Raw genomic sequence first — 26,591 nt, 5'->3', positions numbered from 1 at the left:
GACAACGTCGGTGTTCCCTTCCAAATACTCGACGAGACCTTTTAGCTCCGGGTCGGCTCGTTGCTGTTTAGTGAAGTCTTCCGCGCTTATTATCCCAAGGAAGGCGTCGTCGTCCTCGTCGTCTTGCGGCGGGGGATCGATGGGGGCACGCGATAAGCAGTCGGCGTCGGAGTGTTTTCTTCCGGACTTGTATATTACCGTGACGTCGTATTCTTGTAGTCTGAGGCTCCACCGCGCCAGCCGTCCTGAAGGGTCCTTTAAGTTAGCTAGCCAACACAATGCGTGATGGTCACTGACGACTTTGAATGGCCTGCCATAGAGGTAAGGGCGGAATTTAGCTGTAGCCCAAATGATGGCGAGGCATTCCTTTTCAGTCGTAGAATAGTTGCTTTCCGCTTTTGACAGCGACCGGCTAGCATACGATATCACCCTTTCAAGTCCTTCTTTCCTCTGTACTAGGACGGCACCGAGGCCTAGGCTACTGGCGTCAGTGTGGATTTCGGTATCGGCGTCCTCGTCGAAGTGCGCAAGTACCGGCGGCGACTGCATGCGTCGTTTGAGTTCTTGAAATGCCTTGGCCTGAGGCGTTTCCCACTTGAACGCGACATCACATTTGGTTAGATGTGTTAGCGGCTCCGCGATGCGTGAAAAGTCCTTGACAAAGCGCCTATAGTAGGCACACATGCCAAGGAATCTGCGCACTGCCTTCTTGTCGGTTGGCTGCGGGAACTTTGCGATGGCAGCTGTCTTCTGTGGGTCAGGGCGTACTCCTGATTTGCTGATCACGTGGCCTAGGAACAAAAGCTCATCGTAAGCGAAACGGCACTTTTCCGGCTTCAGAGTGAGCCCTGATGACTTGATGGCTTCTAACACGGTCGCAAGCCGCCTAAGGTGATCGTCGAAATTCCCGGCGAAGACAACGACGTCATCCAGGTAAACAAGGCACGTCTGCCACTTCAGTCCGGCTAACACCGTGTCCATGACGCGCTGAAACGTTGCAGGCGCCGAGCACAGTCCGAATGGCATGACCTTGAACTCGTACAGGCCGTCTGGCGTGATGAAGGCAGTCTTTTCGCGATCTCTCTCGTCGACTTCTATTTGCCAGTAGCCAGACTTGAGGTCCATCGATGAGAAGTATTTAGCGTTGCAGAGCCGGTCCAATGCGTCGTCTATCCGTGGAAGGGGGTACACATCCTTCTTCGTGATCTTGTTCAGTCGACGATAATCGACGCAGAAGCGTAGGGTTCCGTCCTTTTTCTTTACCAGGACTACAGGAGAGGCCCACGGGCTTTTCGACGGCTGGATGATGTCGTCGCGCAGCATTTCGTCGACTTGTTGCCTAATAGCTTCACGTTCTCGCGTCGAAACTCGGTAAGGGCTCTGGCGGAGTGGTCGAGCGCTCTCTTCGGTTATTATGCGATGCTTTGCAACTGGTGTTTGTCGAATCCTTGATGACGTCGAAAAGCAGTCTTTGTATCGTCGGAGAAGACTTCTGATCTGTTCCTGCTTACTCATAGGAAGACTTGGATTCACGTTGAAGTCTGGTTCGGGGATAATGCTCATCGGGGTAGATACGGCTGAATCCGAGAGGACAAAGGCATTGCTGGTTTCCACAATTTCCTCGATGTATGCGATCGTCGTGCCCTTGTTGATGTGCTTGAACTCATGGCTGAAGTTTGTCAGCAACACTTTCGTGTTTCCTCCGTGCAGTCGAGCGATCCCTCTTGCGACGCAAATTTCACGGTCTAGCAGTAGACGTTGGTCGCCTTCGATGACACCTTCTACGTCAGTGGGTGTTTCGGTGCCGACCGAAATAACAATGCTGGAGCGAGGCGGGATGCTCACTTGATCTTCGAGCACACTCAAGGCATGGTGACTACGAGGGTTCTCCGACGGTATCGCATGGTCTTCCGACAGAGTTATTGACTTCGACTTCAGGTCGATGACTGCGCCGTGTTGGTTGAGGAAGTCCATGCCGAGAATGACGTCTCGTGAACACTGTTGGAGGATAACGAAGGTGACAGGGTAAGTCCGGTCGTGAATGGTAATTCTTGCCGTGCACATTCCAGTAGGCGTTATGAGGTGTCCTCCGGCGGTACGAATTTGAGGGCCTTCCCACGTAGTCTTAACTTTCTTCAACTGGGCGGCGATGTGTCCACTCATGACGGAGTAATCAGCCCCTGTGTCGACTAATGCGGTGACTGCGTGGCCGTCGAGAAGCACGTCGAGGTCGGTGGCTCTTTGTCTTGCATTACAGTTCAGTCTTGGCGTCGGATCACGACTGCGTCGCATTGACCTGTGGCTGGTATGTGACGTCGTCAGGTCGTCTTTCGTCATCGCATTCTTTCCTTCCAGACTTCGTCGGGACGGCGGCATGTCGTTATGTCGTCGAGGTAGTTTCTTCGGCGTCTTCGTCGGCGGCGGAGGATCTTCGACAGTTCGACGGACAGCAACCGCACCTCCATCGGTTGCTGCTTTTAGTTTTCCGGATATGGGCTCGCTGACCGGCCCCGAGCTGGGCCAGTGTATGGTCGGCGCTGCGGCGACAGGTAGCGGCCTGGTGATGGCGAACGGGACGGCCGTCGAGGGCTCCACTGAGTAGCGGCGAGGTAATCGGCGATGTCACGTGGGCGCTCGCCAAGCTGTGGACGCGGCGCGTTGACAGCGAAACCTCGCAGTCCCATCTCCCGGTACGGACATCGTCGGTAGACGTGACCCGCTTCTCCGCAGTGGTAGCAGAGCGGGCGGCGGTCAGGAGCACGCCAGATGTCCGTCTTCCTCGCGTAGGTGCGCTGGGCGACGGGTGGTCGTGCTGGTGGCGGCGGCGGCGGACGACGAAACTGCGGCGTGACAGGGCCCTGGCGCGGTCGCGGAGGGGGTCCTTGACGGCGTGCGACGGCGGCGTAGGTCATCGCTTGCGGCTCACGCTGCGGCGATTCAGGGGCTACTCCAAGTTGTTGTTGGAGTTCCTCACGCACGGCGTCGGCAATCGAAGCCACTTGAGGCTGTGATGATGGCAACAGCTTTTGTAGCTCCTCCCGCACGACAGCTCGGATAGTCTCGCGTAGGTCGTCGGCGGCCAGTGACTGAACTCCGACGTAGTTTGTCGAGGTCGTGCGGCGGTCGAATTGCCGGTTTCGCATCTCGAGTGTCTTCTCGATGCTGGTGGCCTCGTTAAGAAACTCGTCGACGGTCTTCGGTGGGCTTCGTACCATTCCGGCAAAAAGTTCCTCCTTCACACCACGCATCAGCAGGCGGACTTTCTTCTCCTCGGGCATTTCAGGGTCGGCGTGGCGGAAGAGACGGCTCATTTCTTCCGTGTAGATCGCGGTCGTCTCATTAGGTAGCTGCACCCGGGTTTCTAGTAGCGCTTGGGCTCGTTCTCGGCGTACGACGCTTGCGAATGTCTTCAGGAAGCCGCTTCGGAAAAGTTCCCAGGTTGTTAAGGTGGCTTCTCGGTTTTCGAACCACGTCCTGGCCGCGTCTTCCAAAGCGAAGAACACATATCGCAGTTTGTCGTCGCTGTTCCAGTTGTTAAAGGTAGCGACTCTTTCGTACGTCTCAAGCCAGCTTTCCGGGTCCTCGAAAGTTGAACCGCGGAACGTCGGAGGCTCCCTGGGCTGCTGCAGCACGACGGGTGACGCTGGTGCTGCCATTGGGGCGGACTTGGTGGCCATCCTTCTAGTCGTCTCGGGCAAAAGTCCGTGTTCCGGGGGCAGTCCTTGCTGCCTGCGGCTACCTCGCTGGTTCTTGTCGACGTTGGTGTCTTCCGAGTGAGGGCTTGGGTCACGGCTTTGTGGGGGCGTCCGGTGCATGAACGCAAAGCACCTCCACCAGATGTCACGTGGTAGTGACGGCGAAGAAAGAAGCAGTACGGTGGAATACAAAACTAGCTTTTATTGGGCGAACCTGTGCCCACAAAACAGGCTACACTTATAGCACAACGAAAGCGGCGAACACAGTCGGCGATCGTCGAAAATCTGATCAGCGGGTCAAGCGCGTCGGCTTTCATAGAGCATTCGTCGAATGTTCCAGACTAATCGTTCGGACCCGCGTGCCTTCCACAAAGTTCTACACCATTCGCGTTACGCGATAAAATCAGATAACACAAGGTTCAGCGACAGCAGACAGCCGGGTAGAAGCATCGATAACTTTCCAGAAACGTCGGATGCATGCAGGCGCGTCCCGCGCTGTGCGATAACAGTTAAGCGGCGAAACGTGGTCGCCCTATAAAGATAAGTACACGTGTCAATATCAGTGTCACTAGCCATTCATTTTTGTGTGGCAATGCAATGTGCCTATATGCAAAAAAGGAGGAAGATATTTTCCTGTAGTGACATGACATAGAGGCCTACATCAAGTATAGAGCTGCCGTCCTTGCCTCACCTTATCTTCACCTGATTTGCTGTCATCGCCTCACCTCATCGTTGCCTGACAGCTATGATCATTCATTGTTGCATGTCTTTAAACAGCTAGAGAACTTCATCTGTTTAACCAATACAAATTTGCATTCAATCATCGTAAGCAGCATTCTGCTTTTAAACAAAATAATATTTTTTGTTTGCATCCAGTACTAATCCCTAAGTAGTCACCATTTCACTGCAGGTGAGAATAAGTTGTGCACTAGATTGCTGTAGAAGAGCTGGCTGTGAATGTGCCGACTTCAAGAGTGATATCCTGCACAATATTTCTTGCCTCTGAGAGACAGTCATGGGCACAAACAGAGTAATTTGTAACACCTACGTTTTTCCACAGTTTGCGTCCAGAGTTTGGGACACGATTTAGCATTTGGTGAGATTGTTTACTGAATTTTATACAGTTTGCTTTTGAAAAAAAGTGGGAATTTTTTACCATGAAGCTCTCGGGTATAGATCAACAAATATGCGTAAATGTGCTCCACGGATGAAGCCAACTTCGTTGTCATACTATGATAGAGCTCTCTATAAAAGTACAGATTTAGAAGCCTCTACATGGATACAGCATAAACAACAACATTGTGGATGACTGCCTCATCTTAGTGGAATTATCTACTGCCATATGTGACAGTAATGACAGGACAGAAACATACTGCACTTGCACAGCGTGTTCTGTAGAAATGTATGGGGTTAAGTGCTTTTAGCGTGCTTTGCATACACCACCCTCAACACTGTAGAAGGCACCTATACACACAACACAACAAATAAGGCAAAAGCACACCACACACATTCTCAACAAAAGCTGTCTTGCAGAAATGCACCAGCTTGGGCGTGTTTGTTGTTTTTTGGTGAATACAGCCCACAACATCATACATCAGGCTCTAGTCGGTAGAGCAAGACCTTTCCATGTGCAACAATGCACAATAGGTGAAAACACGCTGTGCTAAATCAATACCCAGGTTATCTGTATAATTCAGCCAATCTGGGTACGTTTTGTGTTTACCGTGTTTGCGGGACTGTTAGAATGGCCTACAAAGTCAGCATGTCAACCTCATCTTAGTAGAACACAGTGTTTATGTGTGCAGCACAATAAAATAGGCAAAAACACACAGAACTTCAACACTGTTTATAGGGTATAGGAACACAAGCTTGGAGGAAGACACCAGGCGATGCTACCACCTAATACTGCTGGCTGCGTCTCAGTGGACCAAGCAGGGGTGGGCACACAATTCAGAACAATTACAATGGAAAAGAAATCCATTCAGAATGACACGAAAAAGATAAAAGTAGTTACTACATGCAAGTGCACTGCAAAAAAGAAATAGTGATAGCCAGAAACATGCTGCGCTTCAAGGAGGCAGACACAGAAACGCACAAGGAGCAATAACAACAACAAAAACAACAACAACACAAAAAGTATCTCGCACCAGCACACTTCAGGAAAACAGTAGTAATGAGAAGCAAAAAAAAAAATCAACAATGATTACGATACTCCCTAATGTGAAACTTGAGCATAGTTCTATATGTGTTTTCATTTCGCAATATATTGGCTGGTGCAGACAATCTGTCTTGTGCAGCACACTGCAAACGAACAAAGTGTGGTGCGACTGCCTCACTAATCGGGCGAATGCAAGAGGCAGTGCACGGGTGATGCATGGGCGCGATTCAGAAACGCTGCCACAGGCAGACCTCTGCTCATGCAGCACTTTTTTTTACACGCCCGCCGCATGCCTTATCAATGGCGTCATCAGTGAACAGATGATGCACGCTACTATGGCGCTATCTTGGAGCGGTCGTCGCTGCAAGTGAGGTGAGCGTGGAGGAAGCGCGCCATCTTCCGTCACGTGCAAGGATTCAGAGGGCAGGAAGGGAGGGGCGGGGGGGGGGGGGATTCTACAGCGGGCGGCCCGGGTGGCCCAGGTGGTTGTGTGCGCTCGCCCAGGCCACTGTATCTTGAAAGCCATCTGCGACGGGGACACAGCCCAGCCACGCGCTGTGTTTCTCTGGTTTAGTTCATGTTGATGAGAAATACAGCATGAAGGTCAATTCGCTTGCTGCTGCTGCCGCGCTTCCTAACTCTAGCATTTTTACAGCAAGTTTTGGCAGTGATCAAGTGAGATTTGTTTATGTTTGCTTGTGTGCGCATGACACCGTGCTTGTTAATTTAGTTAGTATGGCTGTGCTTATAAGTTTATATGGCTAAAACTACTATCCTTACTTCGTACAGCTAGCTGTCAACTAATTTGCTATCGCAATACTAGATGCTTCGTCTTTCGGGCAAAAGTGCGACATTTATGTCATCACTACCTAGCCATGAGTACTAAATTTTACGGGGCCATGCAGTTGAGGCAAGAAATAAAGGTACTAAAAATTCCCCAGTATTTTTTTTTTTTTGCCTTCACTACCTAGCCATGAGTACTAAATTTGCATGCAGGCCATGCAGTTGAGGCCAGAAATAACAGCACCGGCAATCCCGATAAGGACAGAAAGTTGCCTCTTGGGTACAAAACCATAATTGTGGCACAAACCATGATGCCATTGTGGCACATTTTTGCTTGCTTTTTCTAATTCTAAAAAAAATGCATGATCTTTGACACCCCTGGCGTGCATCTTTTCTTCAACTTTTTCCTGATCATCTGCATTTCCAAAGCTCGATTTCCAAGTTATACTTGGCTCCTAATTCCTTGTCTGTTCCATTTCAGGTTGAGGCTTTATATGTGAACTTGACTGTATAATCAATTATAAACACATGTCCCTGTGGTGACTTATAAATTGAGTGCTCAACACCCCCAAAAGAAGGAAGGCACAAAACAAAAATTTTGAGCATTAAATCTTTGAAATTGAGGATTCTGCCAACGACTAACATATCCTTAATTTTGACACCATGCACAGAGCTTTTATGCTGACAAAATAACAAGAACACTGCAAAGCAAACTGCCCTTCGAGAAATGTTTCATATTTGTCAGCAAAGGAACATGTACCTTTTCCAAGGTAATGCTGTAGCTTCAGGTCGAAAAAGCTGCTAATTATGGCAACACAGGCCATGCTCCACAGGTTAAGGGTTAGCAAAAAACAGTGTATAGAGTAGGCACTAAAGCAACAGCAGAAAAAACAACATAAGCAGACTGCAGCAATTTGCTCTGGCTCTGAACTTATTTACTGTGACAGCAGTTACTCTGCCGGTTTCCTCCAACACCCTCAGCATTGCACAAAAGATTGGCATTCCTGCATAAACTCCTTTAACTGTATGAGACTGCAACAAAATGCAATGAAAATAGTGGCACAACAATGGTGACAGCTACGTTATGATGACAGCCCAACAACATTGAGAAAATGGCAATGGTGTGACAACAATGACAGTGGCATGACAGTGATATGATGACAATGGCAGCATGACAACAACTTGATTGACTGACATGCAAGACAGCAAAAAGCCATCTTGAATGAACTTAAGAGTCATGAGAGGAACACTAAGGATGACTACTGCACTGAAAGTCATGCTGGCAACAAACACTGCATCGTGCACTAGCTGCTTCCAAAATACGTGGGTAGATGCCACCACATTTAGAGCCTACGTCACACATGCTAAGCTCTGAACAAACTGTCAGGCAAGGGAGACACCCAATTGCTCATTATAATTAGCTAGCGCGCCACCAAACTGCACATTGCTGCAGTGACATGACTTTGATCCCCCATGGAGAAGGGGGCAACATTTTGCTTTTATACACCATAAGGTGAGGTTGAGTTGGTGGCATGATGACAAAACAACAGCAGCATGATAACGACAGCCAAGGTGGCACCATGACGACAACAGTGTAACAAAACCGATGGTGGAAGGATGGACAAGTGGATGGACACAGTTTCGAGCTCCTAACTGCTGTCAGAGTAAAAGTAGATAACTTCACCACAACTATTTGTAACAAAAAATATGGTTTGGTGAGAAGGCACATAACACATGCTACATGACCACAATAAAAACGCACATGCTGGCAGGCTTCTTCTCTAATGGCAAACTGTGTTACGGTGCACAAGCCATCTCATTATTAGCATGTCACTGTCTGTCAACACCTCAAAAGGTATGACATAAATTTAGAAAATGTGTTTCCAAACAAAAAGACAAACCTGTTTTTCTCGAGCCTGACAAGGCTGCAGTCATTTTCATAGCCACCCCAATGGTTTTGCATACCAGTGTTAACAATGCTTCCCACGGGGATATCAATATCATTTGAACACAAGTACTGCAGCAGATCAACCACCTCACTACCAGGAGACTGTACAAAGGAAAAGCGTTTAATATGGTTATAACAAGTTGGCAAAGTTGACATGTGAAAGAATGCAATTCATCAGCAGATGTATAAACACCTTCTACATTATATTCAGAAAATTCAAGCTAGGTTTGCAAGAACTTTCATACCGAGTTTACTGCAGCCTACAAAATGACCAGAAACACAATTTCATAAACAAGGCCACAGTGTCAGATCATACTATCATCGAACCATGGAACTGCAATGTGCTGGGGCTTTCTATGACGGCCATATGCTGTTCTCAGTGAAATGCAGCTGAAACCAAATTGAACTGGTATTAAACTAGAGCTATCAGAACTGCCCAATGACATTTAAAGTAAATGATGAAGAGAACATAAAAAGATTTGACTACAAAAATTATGAAGAGAAAAGCCAATATGCCCCACTGACTTCAACAATATCTTTAAAAGGAGGTAGAAAAAAACAAATATCCTAAATATGTGCTGCTTTCATGCAATGCTTTGGTGCTGCAGTAGCAGATCAATAAATTGAACTTGGCTTTTGCTAGCTGTCATGAGTCGTAGAAGTGTTAAAGGAGTACTAATACCAAGATCTTATCTCTGGTTTTTTGTTTTACAGGTAGCTGTCGACTCCATAACATGAAGCCTAAATTTCTCGAGTGCAGTGGAAATCATTATTTATACTCTTAATGTGACCATTTCAAAATGCACATAAAGTACAGTGTGGCTTAAGATGTAGAGGAGTAGGCAGGCTACATCACAGACTGTGGTCAGATGGTATCACCAGACCACTCACACATGCGTTACTCAGCCCAGTGCAGTGGTTGAAGGCAACACAATGACCATGCTGCCAAAAACTTCACACATGCCACCAAATTGGTCATTCCATCCTCTTTCATTCTGTGCTTCTCTGCCTTTGACATGAGTTAAGCCTGGTCCTTGGCTGTCACCACTCTGGGAATGCAGGGGTCCCTCTCACCTTCCCTGCCCTCTTATCCCGTTGAGTGCTCAGCACACTCAATCTTCAGTGACAGTTACGGTGCGAGTACAGGCATCAAAGGTGGATGGTATTAAGTAACCACCACCTCTAGTTTTCATGATGTAACTATTCTCCTGCTTCATGTGCGAAGCCATGCTATGGTGCACATTCTGAGTTGGCTGTATTAAAAGCTGATTTAAATAATACGTTATTGCGCGTTTATAGTATCTGAGGCTTTATACCATAATTACAGAGTTAACAGATACCTAATTAAGCAGCAAGAGTGAGGCACAAGGTTTTTATACCAGTACTATATTTGAGCATTGAACAAACCGCAGTCCTGATTGCAGCTTACTTATGCTAGAGCACTTTACAGGGCAGCTATAATACAATTACATTGGCTCAAACCTACTATACAGCCTACTCTGCTGTATCATCCTAGTGCAAATGCAAGCAGAGCAACAATCATTTTAACATAGTAGTAAGGCAGTACTCTATCTGACCGCTGGACATCCCGGTAAACTCTCCTGCCTGAATAAATACTAGTGATTGATTACCTGTAAGCCTAACACTTCTGTAAGAAAAGAGCTCTCCAATCACTTGCCATATGGCACACATACCCAAACTTCCAGTTTGGTGAAAGAAGAATAGTCAAGAAGAGCCACCCTCTCTCTGCAGGCTTCATACTCAGATTTCACTGCATCAAACCATGGCGGCTTTCCATACAGGTCCGCCCCTGCGGCAGCGTACAAGTGCAATAACCGAGTTAAAGAGGAGTCATGTTCACAGACTTTATGTAGTCAGAAAAGGAAAAAAAAGAAAGCACAGAAGTATTTAGAATACAGCCACTTCAAATTGTGAAGTCTCTACTGTAAAAGTTCTCGATATGCTTAGGAGTTTCCATTCTTGCTCACAGCTGCTATTTCGGAGCCTCAAGCAAAACTGATATACATACTAAAATAAATACCATTAGACCACAAAGTCATCATGTTGTCAACATGAAAAGTCTTTCATGCAAAATAGGCTGTAAAAAGAAGTACGGCTAATAGTAAATTCCTTTATGCATACATACATTACACTCACAATGTCTACGATGGTAACTAAAGTTAATAAACAGAAGAAAATATTGGCTTGTTAAGAAGTAGGTTAAGACGAAGGGCTACACTCACAACCAAAGTTCATTTGAAGAAAAGAACACTTAAGCATGCATGTGAAAAATTATAAATAGATACAAGAGAAACAATAATAACACTACCATGTGGCATCTAAGAAAGTGATTTCATCTTGGTACAATGACAGCAAAGTCTGACTCACACGTGTCACAGCTAGAATGAGAAAAGTGCACTTCAGATTACTTACTCTCACCTAGTACAGCACTGCGCCACATGTGGGTGTCAACTACTCTTTGAAAACATGTGTACTCATTACCATCCTGACATAAGCACAAAAGAGATCACAGAAACATACTTCGTTTATTCTCGTCATGACATGTGTGCGAGTAAGGCTTCGCTGTTATTGTAACAAGATAAAATTGATTTCTCAGATGCCATGTGGTAGCATTCAACGTTATTACACTAGGTTCAGTTGTAGAACTCTCCGCAGCTGACGTATATTGCAGGCACCCCCGTGCCTTGGTTTGCCGCCAGAGGGTGGAAGCACCGCAGGTAGCTCTACGCGAGTGCAGCTCTACGTTGGCGAAGGTGCTCGGGTCCTCTGACTTCGCAAGCTACAAACGCAACAAGTGTTTTCACTAATGTGTTCTTTAATATTTGTATTGACCCTTTTCACAACGATCCCGTGGGCGCTGCTATGTTTGATCATGTGGGGACACATCCATTGCTTGCCTCAACTCCTTCCATTGAATGTGTTTACAATAGATGCATATGACGCCGATGCAGTTGAGCAAATCCGTTTCAGAAGATATCGCAGATGGTGACTGGGTGGACGACACGAAGCTTTGGCCACAGCTTGAGAGAACATGCAAAAGTGCTTTCGGAGCTGATGAGCCTATGTCCAAATAGCGCGAGCAGCGTATATTGACACGTGTACTTGTTTATCTTTATCGAGTGACCATATTTCACCGCCTAACAAATGTTATCGCACAGTGCAGGACGCACTAGCATGTATCGGAAGTTTCTCTAAAGTTATTGATGGTTCTATCTGCTGTCTGTTGACACCGAACTTTGCGTAATCTGATTTCCTTGCACGAGGCGAATGGTGTAGAACTTTCTTGAAGACATGTGGGTCCCAGCAATTACTCTGGAACCTTCGATAACTAATGTATAAAAGCCGACATGCTTGACCCGCTGATCAGATTTCGACGATCGCCGACTGTGTTCACCGTTATCATTGTGCTTTAAGTGTAGCCTGTTTTTGTGGGCACGGGTTCACCCAATAAAAGTTAGTTTCGTCTTTCACAGTATTGTTACTGTGTTCTTTACCATCACTACCACGTGACAGCTGGTGGAGGTGCTGGGATCTGATGCAAAGACTTAAATGCAACGCAGAACAAAGAGCCATCAACTTCGACGTGTTGCTCGACAGCCACGCAGTCACCACCGACTACTCCGTCATGAGTGGACCCTTCACCACCAAGTTGAAGAACATTAAGACTGTGTGGGAAGGCCCTCAAATTCGGACTGCTGGAGGACACCTATTAACGCCGACTGGAATGCGCACTGCAAGAATTACCGTTCATGACCAGACTTACCCTTCCACCTTCGTTATCCTCCAACAGTGTTCACGAGACATCATTCTTGGCATGGAGTTCCTGAACCAACATGGCGCGATCATCGACTTGAAGTCAAAGTCGATAACGCTGTTGGAAGATCAAGCAATACCGCCGGAGAGCTGTCATAGTCACCACACTTTGAGTGTACTCGAAGATTAAGTGAGCATCCTGCCTCGCTCCAGCATTGTTATTACTGTTGGCACTGAAACACCCTCAGACGTAGAAGGCGTCATCGAGAGCAACCAATGTCTATTGCTTAACCGTGAAATTCGCGTTGCAAGAGGGATCGCTTGACTGCAAGGGAGGAAAAGCAATAGTGATGCTGACAAACTTCAGCCAAGAGTTCAAGCACATCAACAACGGCAGGACAATCGCGTATATTGCAGAAATTGTTGAAACCAGTAATGAATTTGTCCTCTCGGATTCTGCCGCATCAACCCCGACGACCATAGTTCCCGAACCAGACTTCGACATAAATCCAAGTCTCCCCATGATTAAGCAGCAACAGCTCAGAAGTCTGCTCCGACGATACAAAGATTGCTTTTTGACGTCATCGAGGATTTGACAAACACCAGCAGCAAAACATTGCATAACAACCGAAGAGGGCGCTCGACCACTCTGCCAGAGCCCTTATCGAGTTTCGACACGAGAATGTGAAGCTATTAGGCAACAAGTCGACAAAATGCTGCACGACGACATTATCCAGCCTTCGAAAAGCCCGTGGGCATCTCTTGTAGTCTTAGTGAAGAAAAAAGACGGAACCCTATGTTTCTGCGTCCGTTATCGTCCACTAAACAAGATCACGAAGAAGGACGTATACCCCCTCCCATGAATAGACGAAGCATTGAATAGACGAAGCATTGGATCGGCTCTGCAACGCTAAATGCTTCTCGTCGATGGACCTCAAGTCTGGCTACTGGCAAATGGAAGTCGACGACAGAGATCGCGAAAAGACCGCGTTCATCACACCAGACGGCCTCTATGAGTTCAAGGTTATGCCATTTGGACTGTGCTTGGCACCTGCAACGTTCCAGCGTGTGATGGACACTGTTTTAGCATGATTGAAGTGGCAGACGTGTCTTGTTTACTTTGATGACGTCGTTGTCTTCACCGGAAATTTCGACAATAACCTTAGGCGGCTTGCGACAGTATTAGAGGCCATCAAGTCATCAGGGCTCACTCTGAAGCCGGAAAAGTGCCCCTTCGCTTACGATGAGCTTCTGTTCCTACGCCACATCATCAGCAAGTCTGGAGTACGCCCCGACCCGCAGAAGACAGCTGCCGTCGCAAAGTTCCCACAGCCAATCGACAAGAAGGCAGTGCACAGATTCCTTGGCATGTGTGCCTACTATAGACGCTTTGTCAAGGACTTTTCATGCATCTCTAAGCCACTGACACATCTAACTAAATGTGATGTCGAGTTCAAGTGGGAAACGCCAAAGGCTGACGCATTTCAAGAACTCAAACGACGCATGCAGTCGCCTCCAGTACTTGCGCACTTCGACGAGGACGCCAATACCGAAATCCACACTGACACCAGTAGCCTAGGCCTCAGTGCTGTCCTAGTCCGCGAAGCCATTTTTTCTCTAACGCCTCTTCACAGCTACGTATGAACTGCATTCTTCAAGTTACTGATTTGTTTAACTATCATTTAGCTATATTATTTTTCAAATTATTAACTCAACAAGTTTCTTACAACTTTATTAGTTCTGATCTCCTTTTTAATCCCAATAACACAATTAAGGTTTGCAGCACAAGGAAATTTTTCGTTGCCTTTATGTCATACTAATTACGGAAAAATGGCTTCCTCTTTTTGCGCGCTTAAAATTTGGAACAGACTTCTATATTTCATTAAGTTGTCAACTACCTTGTACTCTTTCAAATGTGAACTCAAGAATTATTTGCTGTCTGATTAATTTCCTACAATGTTATTTTGCTATTTAGAAGCTGTGGAATTACCATTGATTGTGCATCTTTCCTCTTCCTTTTGTCTTTTATGTGTGTCGTCACTCAGTTTATTGGTTATATTTTGCTTATTTCATGATTTGTTTCTCTGCTCTGTATTCCGCTTTATTTTTTTGTATAACTTCTAATCCAAGGGTCCCGGTGCAGTCTCTGACTTTGGGACCCTTGTCTGTATACCATTTTTTGTAACAAATTGTTATGAACGAATAATAAACTGAAACTGAAAAATGTACTTGAATGGGTGATAGCTCACACTAGCCAATCGCTGTCAAAAGTGGAAGGCAATTATTCTACGGCTGAAAAGGAATGCCTCACCATCATTTGGGCTACAGCGAAATTCCGCCCTTACCCATATGGCAGGCCATTCAGACTTGTCAGCAACCATCACGCATTGTGTTGACTAGAGAACTTAAAGGACGCTTCAGGCACGGTGGAGCCTTAGCCTGCAAGAATATAACATCACTGTAACCTACAAGTCCGGACGAAAACACTCCAATGCCGATTGCCTATCACGTATCTTCACTGACCTGCCGCCGCAAGATGATGAGGATGACAATGCCTTCCTTAGAATAATAAGCGCGGAAGACTTCACTGAACAGTAACGAGCAGACCCGGAGCTAAAAAGCCCCGTCGAGTATTTGGAAGGGAACACTGACGTTGTCCCTAGGGCATTTAAGCAAAGCTAGTCTTCGTTCTCGCTTCAAAACAACCTACTCGTAAAGAAGAACTTCTCACCAGTCCGCGCCAACTACCTTCTTGTTGTTCCGTCAGTGTTGCGTCCAGAAGTACTGCATGCCCTACATGACGATCCGACCGCTGGGCACTTCGGATTCTCCCAGAGGCCATCGAGGATACAGGAAAAGTATTACTGGCCGCGCCTGGTCGCCGATGTCACCCGTCACATCAAGACATGCCGAGACTGTCAGCGACGCAAGACACCACTGACAAGGCCAGCGAGATTACTACAGCCGATCGAGCCCCCTTACCAACCATTTCAGCAGATCAGGATGGACTTGTTGGGGCCCTTTCCGACATCAACAACTGGAAATAAGTGGATCGTCGTGGCGACTGACTACCTCACCCGCTTCGCTGACACAAAAGCTCTGCCAAAAAGTAGCGCAGCCGAAGTGGCGAAATTCTTTGTCGAGAACATCCTGCCCCAACACGGCACCCCAGAAGTCCTCATCATCGACAGAGGAACGGCCTTTACAGTGGAGCTCACCCAAGCCATTCTGCAATACAGCCAGACAAGCCACAGGAGGACAATTGCTTACCACCCACAGACGAATGGTCTTACGGAGCTCCTGAATAAGACCTTTGCCGACATGCTAGCAATGTATGTCAACGTCAAACACAAGACCTGGGATGCTGTCCTGCCATACGTAACCTTCGCTTACAACACTGCGGTGCAAGAAACAACACAGATCCCGCCATTCAAGCTGGTTTACGGCAGGAACCCAACAATGACTCTAGAAATCATGCTGCCGCACGTCACCAATGAAGAGGACATTGCCACCTATCTCCAGCACGTCGAAGACGCCCGACAGCTCGCCCACCTGCAGATCAAGAACCAGCTGAAGACCGACAGCTGACACTACAACCTTCAACGACGCTACGTCGAGTACCAGCCCGGCAACCGCGTTTGGGTTTGGACCCCAATACACCAACGAGGACTTAGTGAGGAGCTTTTGCGCCGCTATTTTGGACCCTACAAGATCATCAGACGCATTGGCGCACTCGACTATGAGTTTGCACCAGACGGCATTTTACTATCACAGCGGCACCGCTCACGACCTGAAATAGTTTACATGGTGCGACTTAAGCCATTCTACCAGCGCTAATGAACTTTGGGACTTGGCGTAGCTGACCTTTGGAATTCTTTGTCTGGACTGTGTTACTTTCGACTTTGTTTCTTTTTGCTGTTTTGTTACTTTTGTTTAATAAGTGTCCTTTTGTGCTTTGCTCTCTAGTATTTGTAGCATCAGGACAATGCTTTTTAAGAGGGGAGTATTGACACATGTACTTGTTTATCTTTATCGGGTGAGTGCGTTTCACCACCTAACAAGTGTTATTGCACAGAGCAGGATGCACTAGCATGTATCGGAAGTTTCTCGAAAGTTATCGATGGTTCTATCCGCTGTCTGTTGTCACCGAACCTTGTGTAATCTGATTTCATCGTGCGACACGAATGGTGTAGAACTTTCTTGAAGACACACGAGTCCCAGTGATTACTCTGGAACCTTCGATGACTGATGTACAAAAGCCGACGCATTTGACCTGCTGACCACGTTTCGCCAATCGCCGACTGTGTTCGCTGCTATCATTGTGCATTAAGTGTAGCCTGTTTTTGTGGGCAGAGGTTCACACAATAAAAGTTAGTTTCGTATTTCACGGTATTGCTACTGTGCTCTTTACCATCACTAGCATGTGACAATATGGTGCTTGTTTAAAAAGTAGGGCTAAATATGTATTCCAAGCTATCCAAACTTTCCGCTCATGAATTGAATCAAGATTAGTGTGTTTTGCTCTTTGTGCTTCATTTGGCCAATATTTTTGAAGCAGCAGCTTGTCATGTTTCTGACTCAGTAAACTTGCTCGTTGCGGTCACTACCTGATTATTTTCTACCTAATTGCTGGTGGGTGGGCTCAGTTCCTATTTGTTCTTGATGCACACAAGGCTTGAAACATAGCTATTTTGTACATTTTAATAGCTTATAGCAAACTAAGATGTATTATCGCTATTAACTCGCTTACTCTTGTGGACCATCACAAAACGTTCAGCTTCGACAATTTATGCACTGTCGGTGTAGTCCATGATTTATTACAGGTATATAGTGCACATATATTCAAGTGTGCTCCCATTCACTTATTCTTGACACGTTGGTGATAGAGTGGGTGTAAGTTTCCGTGCCAGTTGGGGCAGATGTGTGTAGATACTGTGCATGAAACTTGCCATGACAGGAAGCGGTGCTACTCGTTTTGTCACTGTTTAACGAGTGGTGCTCACTCTTGTCAACATTCCGGGGCTGAAGCCTTTTCTTTGAAGGTTAGTGATATGATGCTGGTGGATGAGCAAATTTCTGTATCCTCTAGGAAAGCTGCACACCGCAAGGTCCCAGTAACATGTATGGACAATTGTAACAGTGGTAGATTCATTTCATCCCTAATATGCCAGTCACTATTTTTGCAGCCAGCCACTGCACACGTCTTCAAGATTCACTCCAGAATGATGGGAGCACAGTGCATTAGCAAAAACTAGGCTGCATTTCCAACATCTGATCACGCAGAAGCAAGGTAGAAGCGGTAATGGTTTCGTACTCGTGCGCTGTGGCTGAGGTGACGGGCGGCACACCGCCGAAAGCACCATCTCGTTTCTCTAGAACAAACTGCTCCACAAAAAGAGTCAATAGTCTCGCATTTAGCAGATTGACTGGCAAACTTTACTGAGCTGTAGAAATGCTGCTGCACTCCCCCGGAGTGCAATGTTGGAGTCCTTAGTCCAGGGCAGCCTCGGTCGTCCGAAGCGCACTACTAATCAGCTGTTGGTGATGAGTAGCTGTAAGTAGCTGATTAGTAGCTCTAATCAGCTGTTGCTGATTAGTACTAATTATTAATGCAAACTCATTGTATGGCTCATGAGGCGGAAAAGGCGGCATCGACGTGACCACACGATGGTCCAAAAAGTCAAGGGAGCCCAAGTAAGCCAGTCAAGGCAGTTGATGATGTCAATTAAGGCAAATTTAATTAATGCAGAGTGAATTAAGGCACATGCTTAATTACGACAGGGTTCATTACGGCACTCGAATGCACGATCATTAATAGGAGTCGTACCCACCGCATTGGTGTTAATTAAGGTGAAATTATTGAATATATAGTTAACACACTCAAACCCACGGCCATTGGTGGAAGTCGAACCCTCGACCTTTAATGGTGGCAATGTTTTTGCATTCATCCACATTTTAATTTTACATTTTATTATTAAATCATGTAATTAAACAATGAATTAATTAATACTATAAATGTTGCTACTAATCAGCAGTTGTAGCTGTCAGCAGGCCAATCGGTTAATATTGTTACGTAGGAAGACGCAGGCGAAAAGCTATGTACAAGTATATATACAAGAAAATACGCTGCGCTTGGCCAAGAGGCAACAGCCCGCGCTAGCTTTTAATCGTCGTTGTCGTCTTCTTACTGCTCAGCTCTTCGTCATTGGAAATACTATCCCGTAGCACTACCCCCGGCGGCAAAAGCGCCGTCCCGGAGCGACTAAAGGCCGGAGTCTGAAGCAGTGTAGTAGGTCTTGAGCCTACTGACGTGCACGACATCACTAGATGCCAGCGTAGATGACGAGGTTGAGCTCACAGGAGCAATTTCGTAAGTCACAGGCATCACCTGGCGCAGCACATGGTAAGGCCCTGTGTATCGCGAAAGGAGCTTTTCTGAAAGTCCGACGTGACGAGAGGGCGACCACAGGAGCACGAGTGCACCAGGCGAAAACTGTAAACTGTACATCACGGTGGCGGGCGTTGTACTGACGCTGCTGCGTGGTTTGCGAGTCCGTCAGTCGAGCACGTGCAAGCTGGTGTGCATGGTCGGTGAGGGCGATGGCGTCGCGCGCATACTCGGTTGTTGAGGTCGCAGCAGGAGGAAGCACCGTGTCAAGGGGCAAGGTCGGTTCGCGACCGTAGAGTAGATGAAATGGAGAAAATCCGGTGGTGTCGTGCCGGGAAGAATTGTAAGCAAATGTGACGTAAGGAAGGGCAACATCCCAGTCGTGGTGGTCCTTCGAAACGTACTTGGACAGCATGTCGGTAAGAGTACGGTTTAACTGCTCTGTCAGGCCATTGGTTTGTGGATGGTATGAAATAGTCAGCTTGTGTTAAATAGAGCAGGAACGCACAATGTCGGCGATAACTTTCGAGAGGATGTTATGACCACGGTCAGTAAACAGCTGTCGCGGGGCGCCATGCACTAAGATAATGTCCCGCAAGAGAAAGCCCGCGATGTCAGTGGCGCAACTGGTAGGGAGAGCCCGTGTGATAGCGTATCGGGTGGCGTAATCAGTTGCAACGGCTACCCATTTGTTCCCAGAGGATGACGTGGGAAAGGGACCGAGGTGGTCTAATCCAACACGAAAGAAAGGTTTTACAGGGACGGTGATCGGCTGGAGATGACCGGAAGGTAGCACCTGAGGTGTTTTCCGACGTTGGCAGGGATCACAGGCAGTAACATAGCGTCGGACGGAGCGAGCGAGACCATGCCAATAGAAGCGGCGGCGGACGCGGTCGTACGTGCGGGTTACCCCAAAATGTCCTCCAGTGGGTGCGTAATGCATCTCAAAGAGCACAGTCTGTCATAGATGTTTTGGCACGACAAGAAGAAGATCAGGGTCATCAGGGAGGAAGTTCTTTCGGTACAGAGTGGCGCCCTGAAGGACATATCGGCGAACGGATGCGTCGGTAGGTGTAGAGCGCAGACGCTCGATGAGTACTCGCAGCGATAGGTCTCGGTACTGCTCATCGGCGATGTTAGCAAAGGCAGACACAGAGAAAATGCCGTCGGCGGTACTACTGTTGGCGTCGTCAGGCTCATCTACCGGGTAGCGAGACAGGCAGTCAGCGTCCTTGTGTAGTCGGCCAGATTTGTAGGTGACAGAGAACGAATATTCTTGGAGGTGCAAGGCCCAGCGACCAAGTCTTTCTGTAGGGTCTTTCGATGAGTATAACCAGCAAAGCGCGTGATGGTCTGTGACAACGGAAAAGGGTCGGCCATATAAGTATGGGCGGAACTTCGCAACCGCCCAAACTAGGGCCAGACACTCACGCTCAGCGATGGAATAGTTGCGCTCCGTGGGCGAGAGGAGCCTGCTGGCGTAAGCGATAACACGGTCGTGGCCACGCTGGCGTTGTGCCAGTACTGCGCCAATTCCGTGACCGCTGGCACCAGTACGGACTTCGGTAGGCGCAGAAGGATCGAAATGGGCCAGAACGGGAGGCATCGTGAGAAGGTCGATTAGAAGCGAGAATGCAGAGGCCTCGTTTAGCCCCACTGGAATGGGGCGTCTTTTTTCAAAAGCTCGGTTAGTGGTTGTGCTATGGCCGCGAAATTTTTCACGAAACGGCGGAAGTACGAGCAAAGGCCGATGAAGCTGCGCACATCCTTGACACATTTTGGAACAGGGAAGTGCGTAACAGCATGAATCTTGCCTGGGTCCGGTTGCACTCCGTTCGCGTCAACGAGATGTCCAAGGACGGTAATCTGGAAACGGCCGAATTGGCACTTCGATGCGTTGAGTTGCAGACCGGCTTGCCGAAAAACGTCCAGGACTGCTGAGAGGCGCTCAAGGTGCGTAGCGAATGTTGGGGAGAATACTATAACGTCATCCAAGTAGCACAGGCACGTGGACCATTTGAAACCGTGAAGAAGGGAGTCCATCATGCGTTCAAAAGTGGCAGGAGCATTACATAGACCGAACGGCATCACTTTGAATTGATAAAGACCGTCGGGTGTTACAAAGGCAGTCTTCTTGCGGTCGAGATCGTCCACGGCAATCTGCCAATAGCCGGAGCGAAGGTCAATAGAGGAGAAATAGTGAGCACCGTGGAGGCAGTCAAGGGCGTCATCAATCCAAGGTAGGGGATACACGTCTTTTTTGGGAACCCTGTTAAGGTGCCGATAATCCACGCAAAAGCGCCAGGAGCTGTCCTTCTTTTTTACCAGCACAACAGGTGACGCCCATGGACTACATGACGGTTCAATAATGTTCTTGGCAAGCATTTTGCGAACTTCGGAGTGAATAACTTCACGCTCAGCCGGTGGTACTCGATACGGGCGGCGATGAATAGGAGGGGCACCGCCGGTATTAATGCGATGTTTGACAGCTGTTGTTTGGGCCAAAGGACGATCGTTAAAGTAAAAAATATCTTGGTAGGAAATCAGAACGCGGTAGAGCGCACGAGCGTGCTCGGAAGGCATGTCGGGTGCAATAATTTTTTGTAAGCTGGCAATGGTACAAGTTGCCGACTGCGACGGTAGAGGAGGATCGGCTGAATTGTCGTCTACTGAAATCGATGCTACAGAGTGATCCTCGAATGAGCAAAGTTCGGCCAGAGACATCCCACGTGGCAGCACTTGTGTCGTCAAGCCTAAATTGACCACTGGCAGGCAGACGCAATTCGCCGTAATAGATAAAACTGTGTGAGGTACTGTGATCCCGTGTGTAATCAGGACGTCTTGCATAGGAGCCGCGATGTAGTGACCGTCGGGGACTGGTGGGGATGACACGAAGTCAACGTAAGTCAGTGCCGCAGGTGGCAAGCGAACGAAGTCGACGGAACTGAGGCGAGTAGGGTGTTGTTCAGCGGGATCCAGAACAGGCAGGTCGAGGCGGAGAGTACTGGCGGAGCAATCGATGAGAGCAGAATGTGCAGAGAGGAAGTCTAAGCCGAGGATGATGTCGTGGGGACAGTGAGCGATGACTGTGAATAGCACGATTGTCGAGGGATCGGCGAAGGAGACACGGACGGTACACATACCAATTATGGGGGCTGTTCCGCCATCGGCGACACGGACAACAGGCGTCGTGGCGGGCAATATAATTTTCTTGAGCCGGTTACGAAGGTCAGCGCTCATTACAGACAAATGCACCCCAGTGTCTATGAGTGCAGACAGAGAAACACCGTCGACTTGCACGTCAAGAAGGTTCAGATGAGTGGGCAACGTCAGTAGAGGATTTGGCAGCGTAGGGAGCAATGCAGGGTCACCTCGAGGTGCTGCATCGTCTAGTTTTCCGGCTGGGAGTGGCGTCCGAAGGGAGTCGGCGAATAGGAGTGACGGGACTGGGGAGAGCAAGATTGTCATCATTGGGGCGAAGGCGAACGAGAATAGGAGCGGTTCGGTGCAGGAGAATCAGCGGCAGCGTTATCGGAGCGTGCGGCATAGGGACGAGAAGGGCCACCTGGGGGGCGAGAGTAGGCAGTATAAGTAGGCCGGGTCGGGGAACTCCAGCAACTACGACAGTGCCGAGAAATTTGCCCGATTCTATGGCAGTGGAAACAAATGGGCTTGTCATCAGCAGTGCGCCATTCAGATGGGTTGCGGAAACGTGGTGGGTAAGAAGATGCGGGACGGGGCAGAATCGAAGAAGCCGGGCGGGTATCAGGACGATGGGCCGAGTAGATGGTGTGAAGACCCATGTTTTCGAACTCTTGGCGGACAACTGCCTGGATCAGTGAGACTGTGACTGCAGATGTGTTGGTGGGACTGGAGTCCAAGGCAGCCGGATAGGCGGCCTGGTAACATCGGCAGTGTTGTTGGGACGAGGAGTGTCGGCACAAGAAGATGTCGCTGGGGTGTTGGGCAGACGGGCAAAATTCTGGTCAATACGTCTGCTTTTAGCGAGTTCCAGGCGGCGGCACTCTTTTATAACAGCATCCACCGTCGCTACGTTGTTGCAAACGAGCAAGTTGAAGGCGTCATCGGCAATGCCTTTGAGGATGTGGGCAACCTTGTCGGACTCAGTCATGTGGGTGTCAACTTTGCGGCACAGAGCCAAGACGTCCTGAATGTACGTGATATAGGGCTCTGTTGACGTCTGCACACGGCCGGAAAGCGCCTTCTGCGCGGCAAGTTGGTGACCGTAGGGACTGCCGAACAACTCTCGAAGCTGTGTCTTAAGTGAATCCCAACTGGTGAGCTCATCTTCATGCGTGCGATACCAAATTCTAGGTGTGCCACTGAGGTAAAAGACCACGTTGGGGAGCATAATAGTAGGGTCCCACCGGTTATTGCGGCTGATGTGTTCATACAGGCTGATCCAGTCATCGACGTCTTCTCCATCTTTGCCCGAGAATACGCCAGGATCACGGGGAGCGGGGAGAGTGATGTAGGTCGTCGAGGTGGCAGCAGGTGTCAGAGCCGGCGGAGTCGGGTTGTCGTCGCCGGGAGCCATGAAGGAAGGCTCGACGTACCGTCCACTGCGAAGCTCCGTGACGAGGTACAGGGAACGTCCACCTCCACCAGATATGTTACGTAGGAAGACGCAGACGAAAAGCTATGTACAAGTATATTTACAAGAAAATACGCTGCGCTGGGCCAAGAGGCAACAGCCCCGCTAGCTTCTAATCGTCGTCTTCTTACTGCTCGGCTCTTCGTCATTGGAAATACTATCCCGTAGCAATATGAATATTTAATTAGTACTAGTAGGGGCTATTCATCAGCAGCTGCAGATGTCAGCAATCCGATCGGTGCACTTTTAAAATAGTAGGAATAAATCCAAGGCACCTTCTCTTGATACCACATTCACAAGTCCAATCCTAAAACCTACGTGAGCTCTGCTCACTTGCTAGCGGACTTTACTTGCACATTCAAGGCAGAGTCTCGCTACAGGAACCATGCATAAAAATGCATTCGAGTCATCAAATAAAATTTGATGATATGTGCCGTAAACTCCTCAAAATGCACAGGGCATCCAACACGCACAAGAGTGTTGCAAAAAGCACCGAGACTGCAGCAAAACATGCATGTATACACACCACCAAAACATGTAAACAACTGTGGACAGTGCTTTGCTGCCCTGTCTGCACTGTGCTGACCAAGCAAAGTGCGACAGCAGCACCACGAGATGTGAGGATCAGTGGCGGGCCCACGCAGTCACAGAAGTTTGAAAACTGAACCTAGTCTAGTAAGGTTGGTAGCGTTAGCACTGTTTCCTTTATGTGTACTTACTCTGCAATAAGCCTTACACTCAAACCTCACTATAACGAAGTTGAAGGGGGAACCGAAATTACTTCGTTATAGTATTCGTTACTTGGTTACATCCATTATTGCCATTTAAAGGGACTGAGAACCAATTTTCATGGTACCCATTTTTTTAGTGCAATGTCAAGCTTACCGGTCAGAGTGTCTAATCCTGAAGTGGTAATACCGAAAATACTGTGGAACATTTTTTATCAGAATTTTTCAATCTGCAGTGAGGATGTAGTCATTCACTGGAAGCATGCTGAAAACGTGAAAGGTGACCGCAATAACAATTATACACCGGCATCAGTGGGAGGCAGACGACAAGTGCGGCCACAGCAGTGAGGAAGTATTATTTGTTTATCAAGTCGATGTTCCTGTGATTCCTGTTTTCCGAAATGTTAACAGGACACCAAAGGCAAATATTAAGTCGGATTGGACAGTTTAAATACTTTTCCAGAAACCTCGCTATGCTTGTTTCGTGCCAAGAAAAGTCTTTGTTTATGAGAAAATTGTATCTGAAGGGTCCTAACACCTTTTTCGAAATTCAAATCTCCCGCCACCCAACCAGGGGAGTGGTGACATTGCACACGACATCACTGCTCTTTGCTGCCGTTGGTGAGTCAAACGGCACTCGACCGACGGAGACACCGAGCCAAGACAGAGCGGTGGATTTGTTGCTGCGGCTGCTTTTTGGTCAAGTAGCGTGGACCGTTCGGGCATCCCTCGACATCACATGGAAGTTGAATTCTCTGCTACTTGCAGTTTGTGCAAGTTTCACGAGCCAGCAAAACTAGTGCAGCGCACTATGCGATCAAGAAAGTATGGAAACGCAAAAGCATAGGCAGCGCAGAGTCGAGTGAAAGTGAAACTTTTCGACCGCCCGCATCGTTGTCAACGGTAATTCCAATGAGTTCTTTTTCCTAAATATGAAATGGAATTGGACAAGTAGCATTTTATTTCATCTTCTAATACAATACGAGGATGTTTTTGCAACGAGTAGTTGAGTACTAGTGACAGAATTTAACTGAGGAGTGCTTTCGTCATCGGACAAGTGCTTGAATGTACTGGGGGAGTCTCCAATCATGTCCTCCATTTACATTGATTTCTCTATTATTACGGCTCTGTTCACAATAATATTGACGCCTCAGAGATTCTGGAGCACTAATCTACCACTTTATCTTGACTTAGTATTTGCCTTTAGTGTCCCTTTAAAGTATTTCTGTAATAATAGCTAAGTGTTTTCGTGGTTTCCTGTCCAACTGCTTTGGTATTTAACCAGTCAAAACAAAACAAACTGAATCGAAAACGAAACGGTGCTTTCACACGAGATACACAGTTCAGCGTGTTGCCATAGCCATGCGTGCGCTTTTGATTTCCAAAGCATAGAATAAAACGCAAGTGACTAATAATATACCAACTGCAATTAAGATGTACTTAATGATAGTTGGCTTACGTAGAGTACATCTTAAAGACTACATCTGAAGTACCAAGATTTTACCGCCAGGCCTTGCCACTTAGAGAGTTTTTAGACTTTGTTTGCCAATTAACAATTCCTCCCTAAATTTCAAACGGCATGCTGGATTTTATCCCTATAAATCATGGTAATTTCATTTCCATAAACATCTCAGAACACATTCTGGCCAGTTTTCAGTCCCTTTGTTGCAATATATGCCAAATGGAGTGCACCATTGTAACACGAAAATGAGAAGGCAGCTTTGCGGCCTGTAGAATCATTACATGACCATGCATGAGATGAAATTTGAATAAAACAACAAAAGAATTGTCGGCTCGTGTGACACATGTCTTAGCACCTGACGTGACAGCCTTTAGACAGCTGCCTTCTGTTCCATTGTGATGTTCTTTCGTGTCTGCTTTCCACTTGGCTCGTCGCAGTTGAGCAGCATGTAGCAATCAACACAGCGCTGCACTGTGTGATTGAGGAGGCGAGCGAACTTTGTTGCGCTGACTTGGTTAACCGGCTAGTGGCTTCTGACATTGCACTGATGCCAATGCGATCTCGGAGGCCATGCCCTGCTGCCAGCCCGTGCGGCGCACCGCAGAGTGAGGGCAAACAAAGTGAATGCATGGCCTGAGAATGACCCCCGAGATTGCGCCAAAAATACGTATGAGGCCAGGCCCAGATGGGGTTGCCTGCGCGGCGTGCCATAGAGAAACAGAGAAGTGAATGCACTAAGAGGTCTGTTTGATTATACTGCCCCACTGTGAACCAGTTCACGGCGGTTCATAGAAGTTCAGGAACTGTGCAGCTCAATTTCTGCAGTGCAGGCCCAGCGCAACACAGGAAATTAATGCCTAGGTGCAAATGCGGTGCAGATGTTATGTTTTGTCCGAATAATGTGCGCAGCATGCATAAGTTTTAGAGGTCCTGAACTGCTGGTATGATTGGCTTCTGAGGCGTAAATACTCCCGCACTTGTGTATACACGGCAGACACACATAAGGGGGGTTTTAATGGCACTTGCGAATGTGTGCCATG

At 47.8% G+C, this 26,591-nt stretch overlaps 1 protein-coding gene across 2 annotated transcripts in view; it reads right to left on the bottom strand.

Moving 5' to 3' along the window:
- LOC135900077 (pyruvate dehydrogenase phosphatase regulatory subunit, mitochondrial) overlaps positions 1-26,591 on the bottom strand; it is a 157,888-nt gene that overhangs the window by 37,241 nt on the left and 94,056 nt on the right. For both annotated transcript variants that reach the window (XM_065429525.1, XM_065429526.1), the window contains exons 13-14: positions 10,279-10,394; positions 8,538-8,686 (exon numbers count right to left, since the gene is read on the bottom strand). In XM_065429525.1, coding sequence (XP_065285597.1) covers positions 8,538-8,686; positions 10,279-10,394 — 265 coding nt within the window. The remainder of the gene's footprint in view (positions 1-8,537; positions 8,687-10,278; positions 10,395-26,591) is intronic.

The sequence above is a fragment of the Dermacentor albipictus genome, chromosome 1 (assembly GCF_038994185.2).
Source record: "Dermacentor albipictus isolate Rhodes 1998 colony chromosome 1, USDA_Dalb.pri_finalv2, whole genome shotgun sequence".
Lineage (NCBI taxonomy): Eukaryota > Metazoa > Arthropoda > Arachnida > Ixodida > Ixodidae > Dermacentor > Dermacentor albipictus.
The sequence above is the reverse complement of the archived record's forward strand: the minus strand, read 5'-3'. Positions and strand labels throughout refer to the sequence as shown.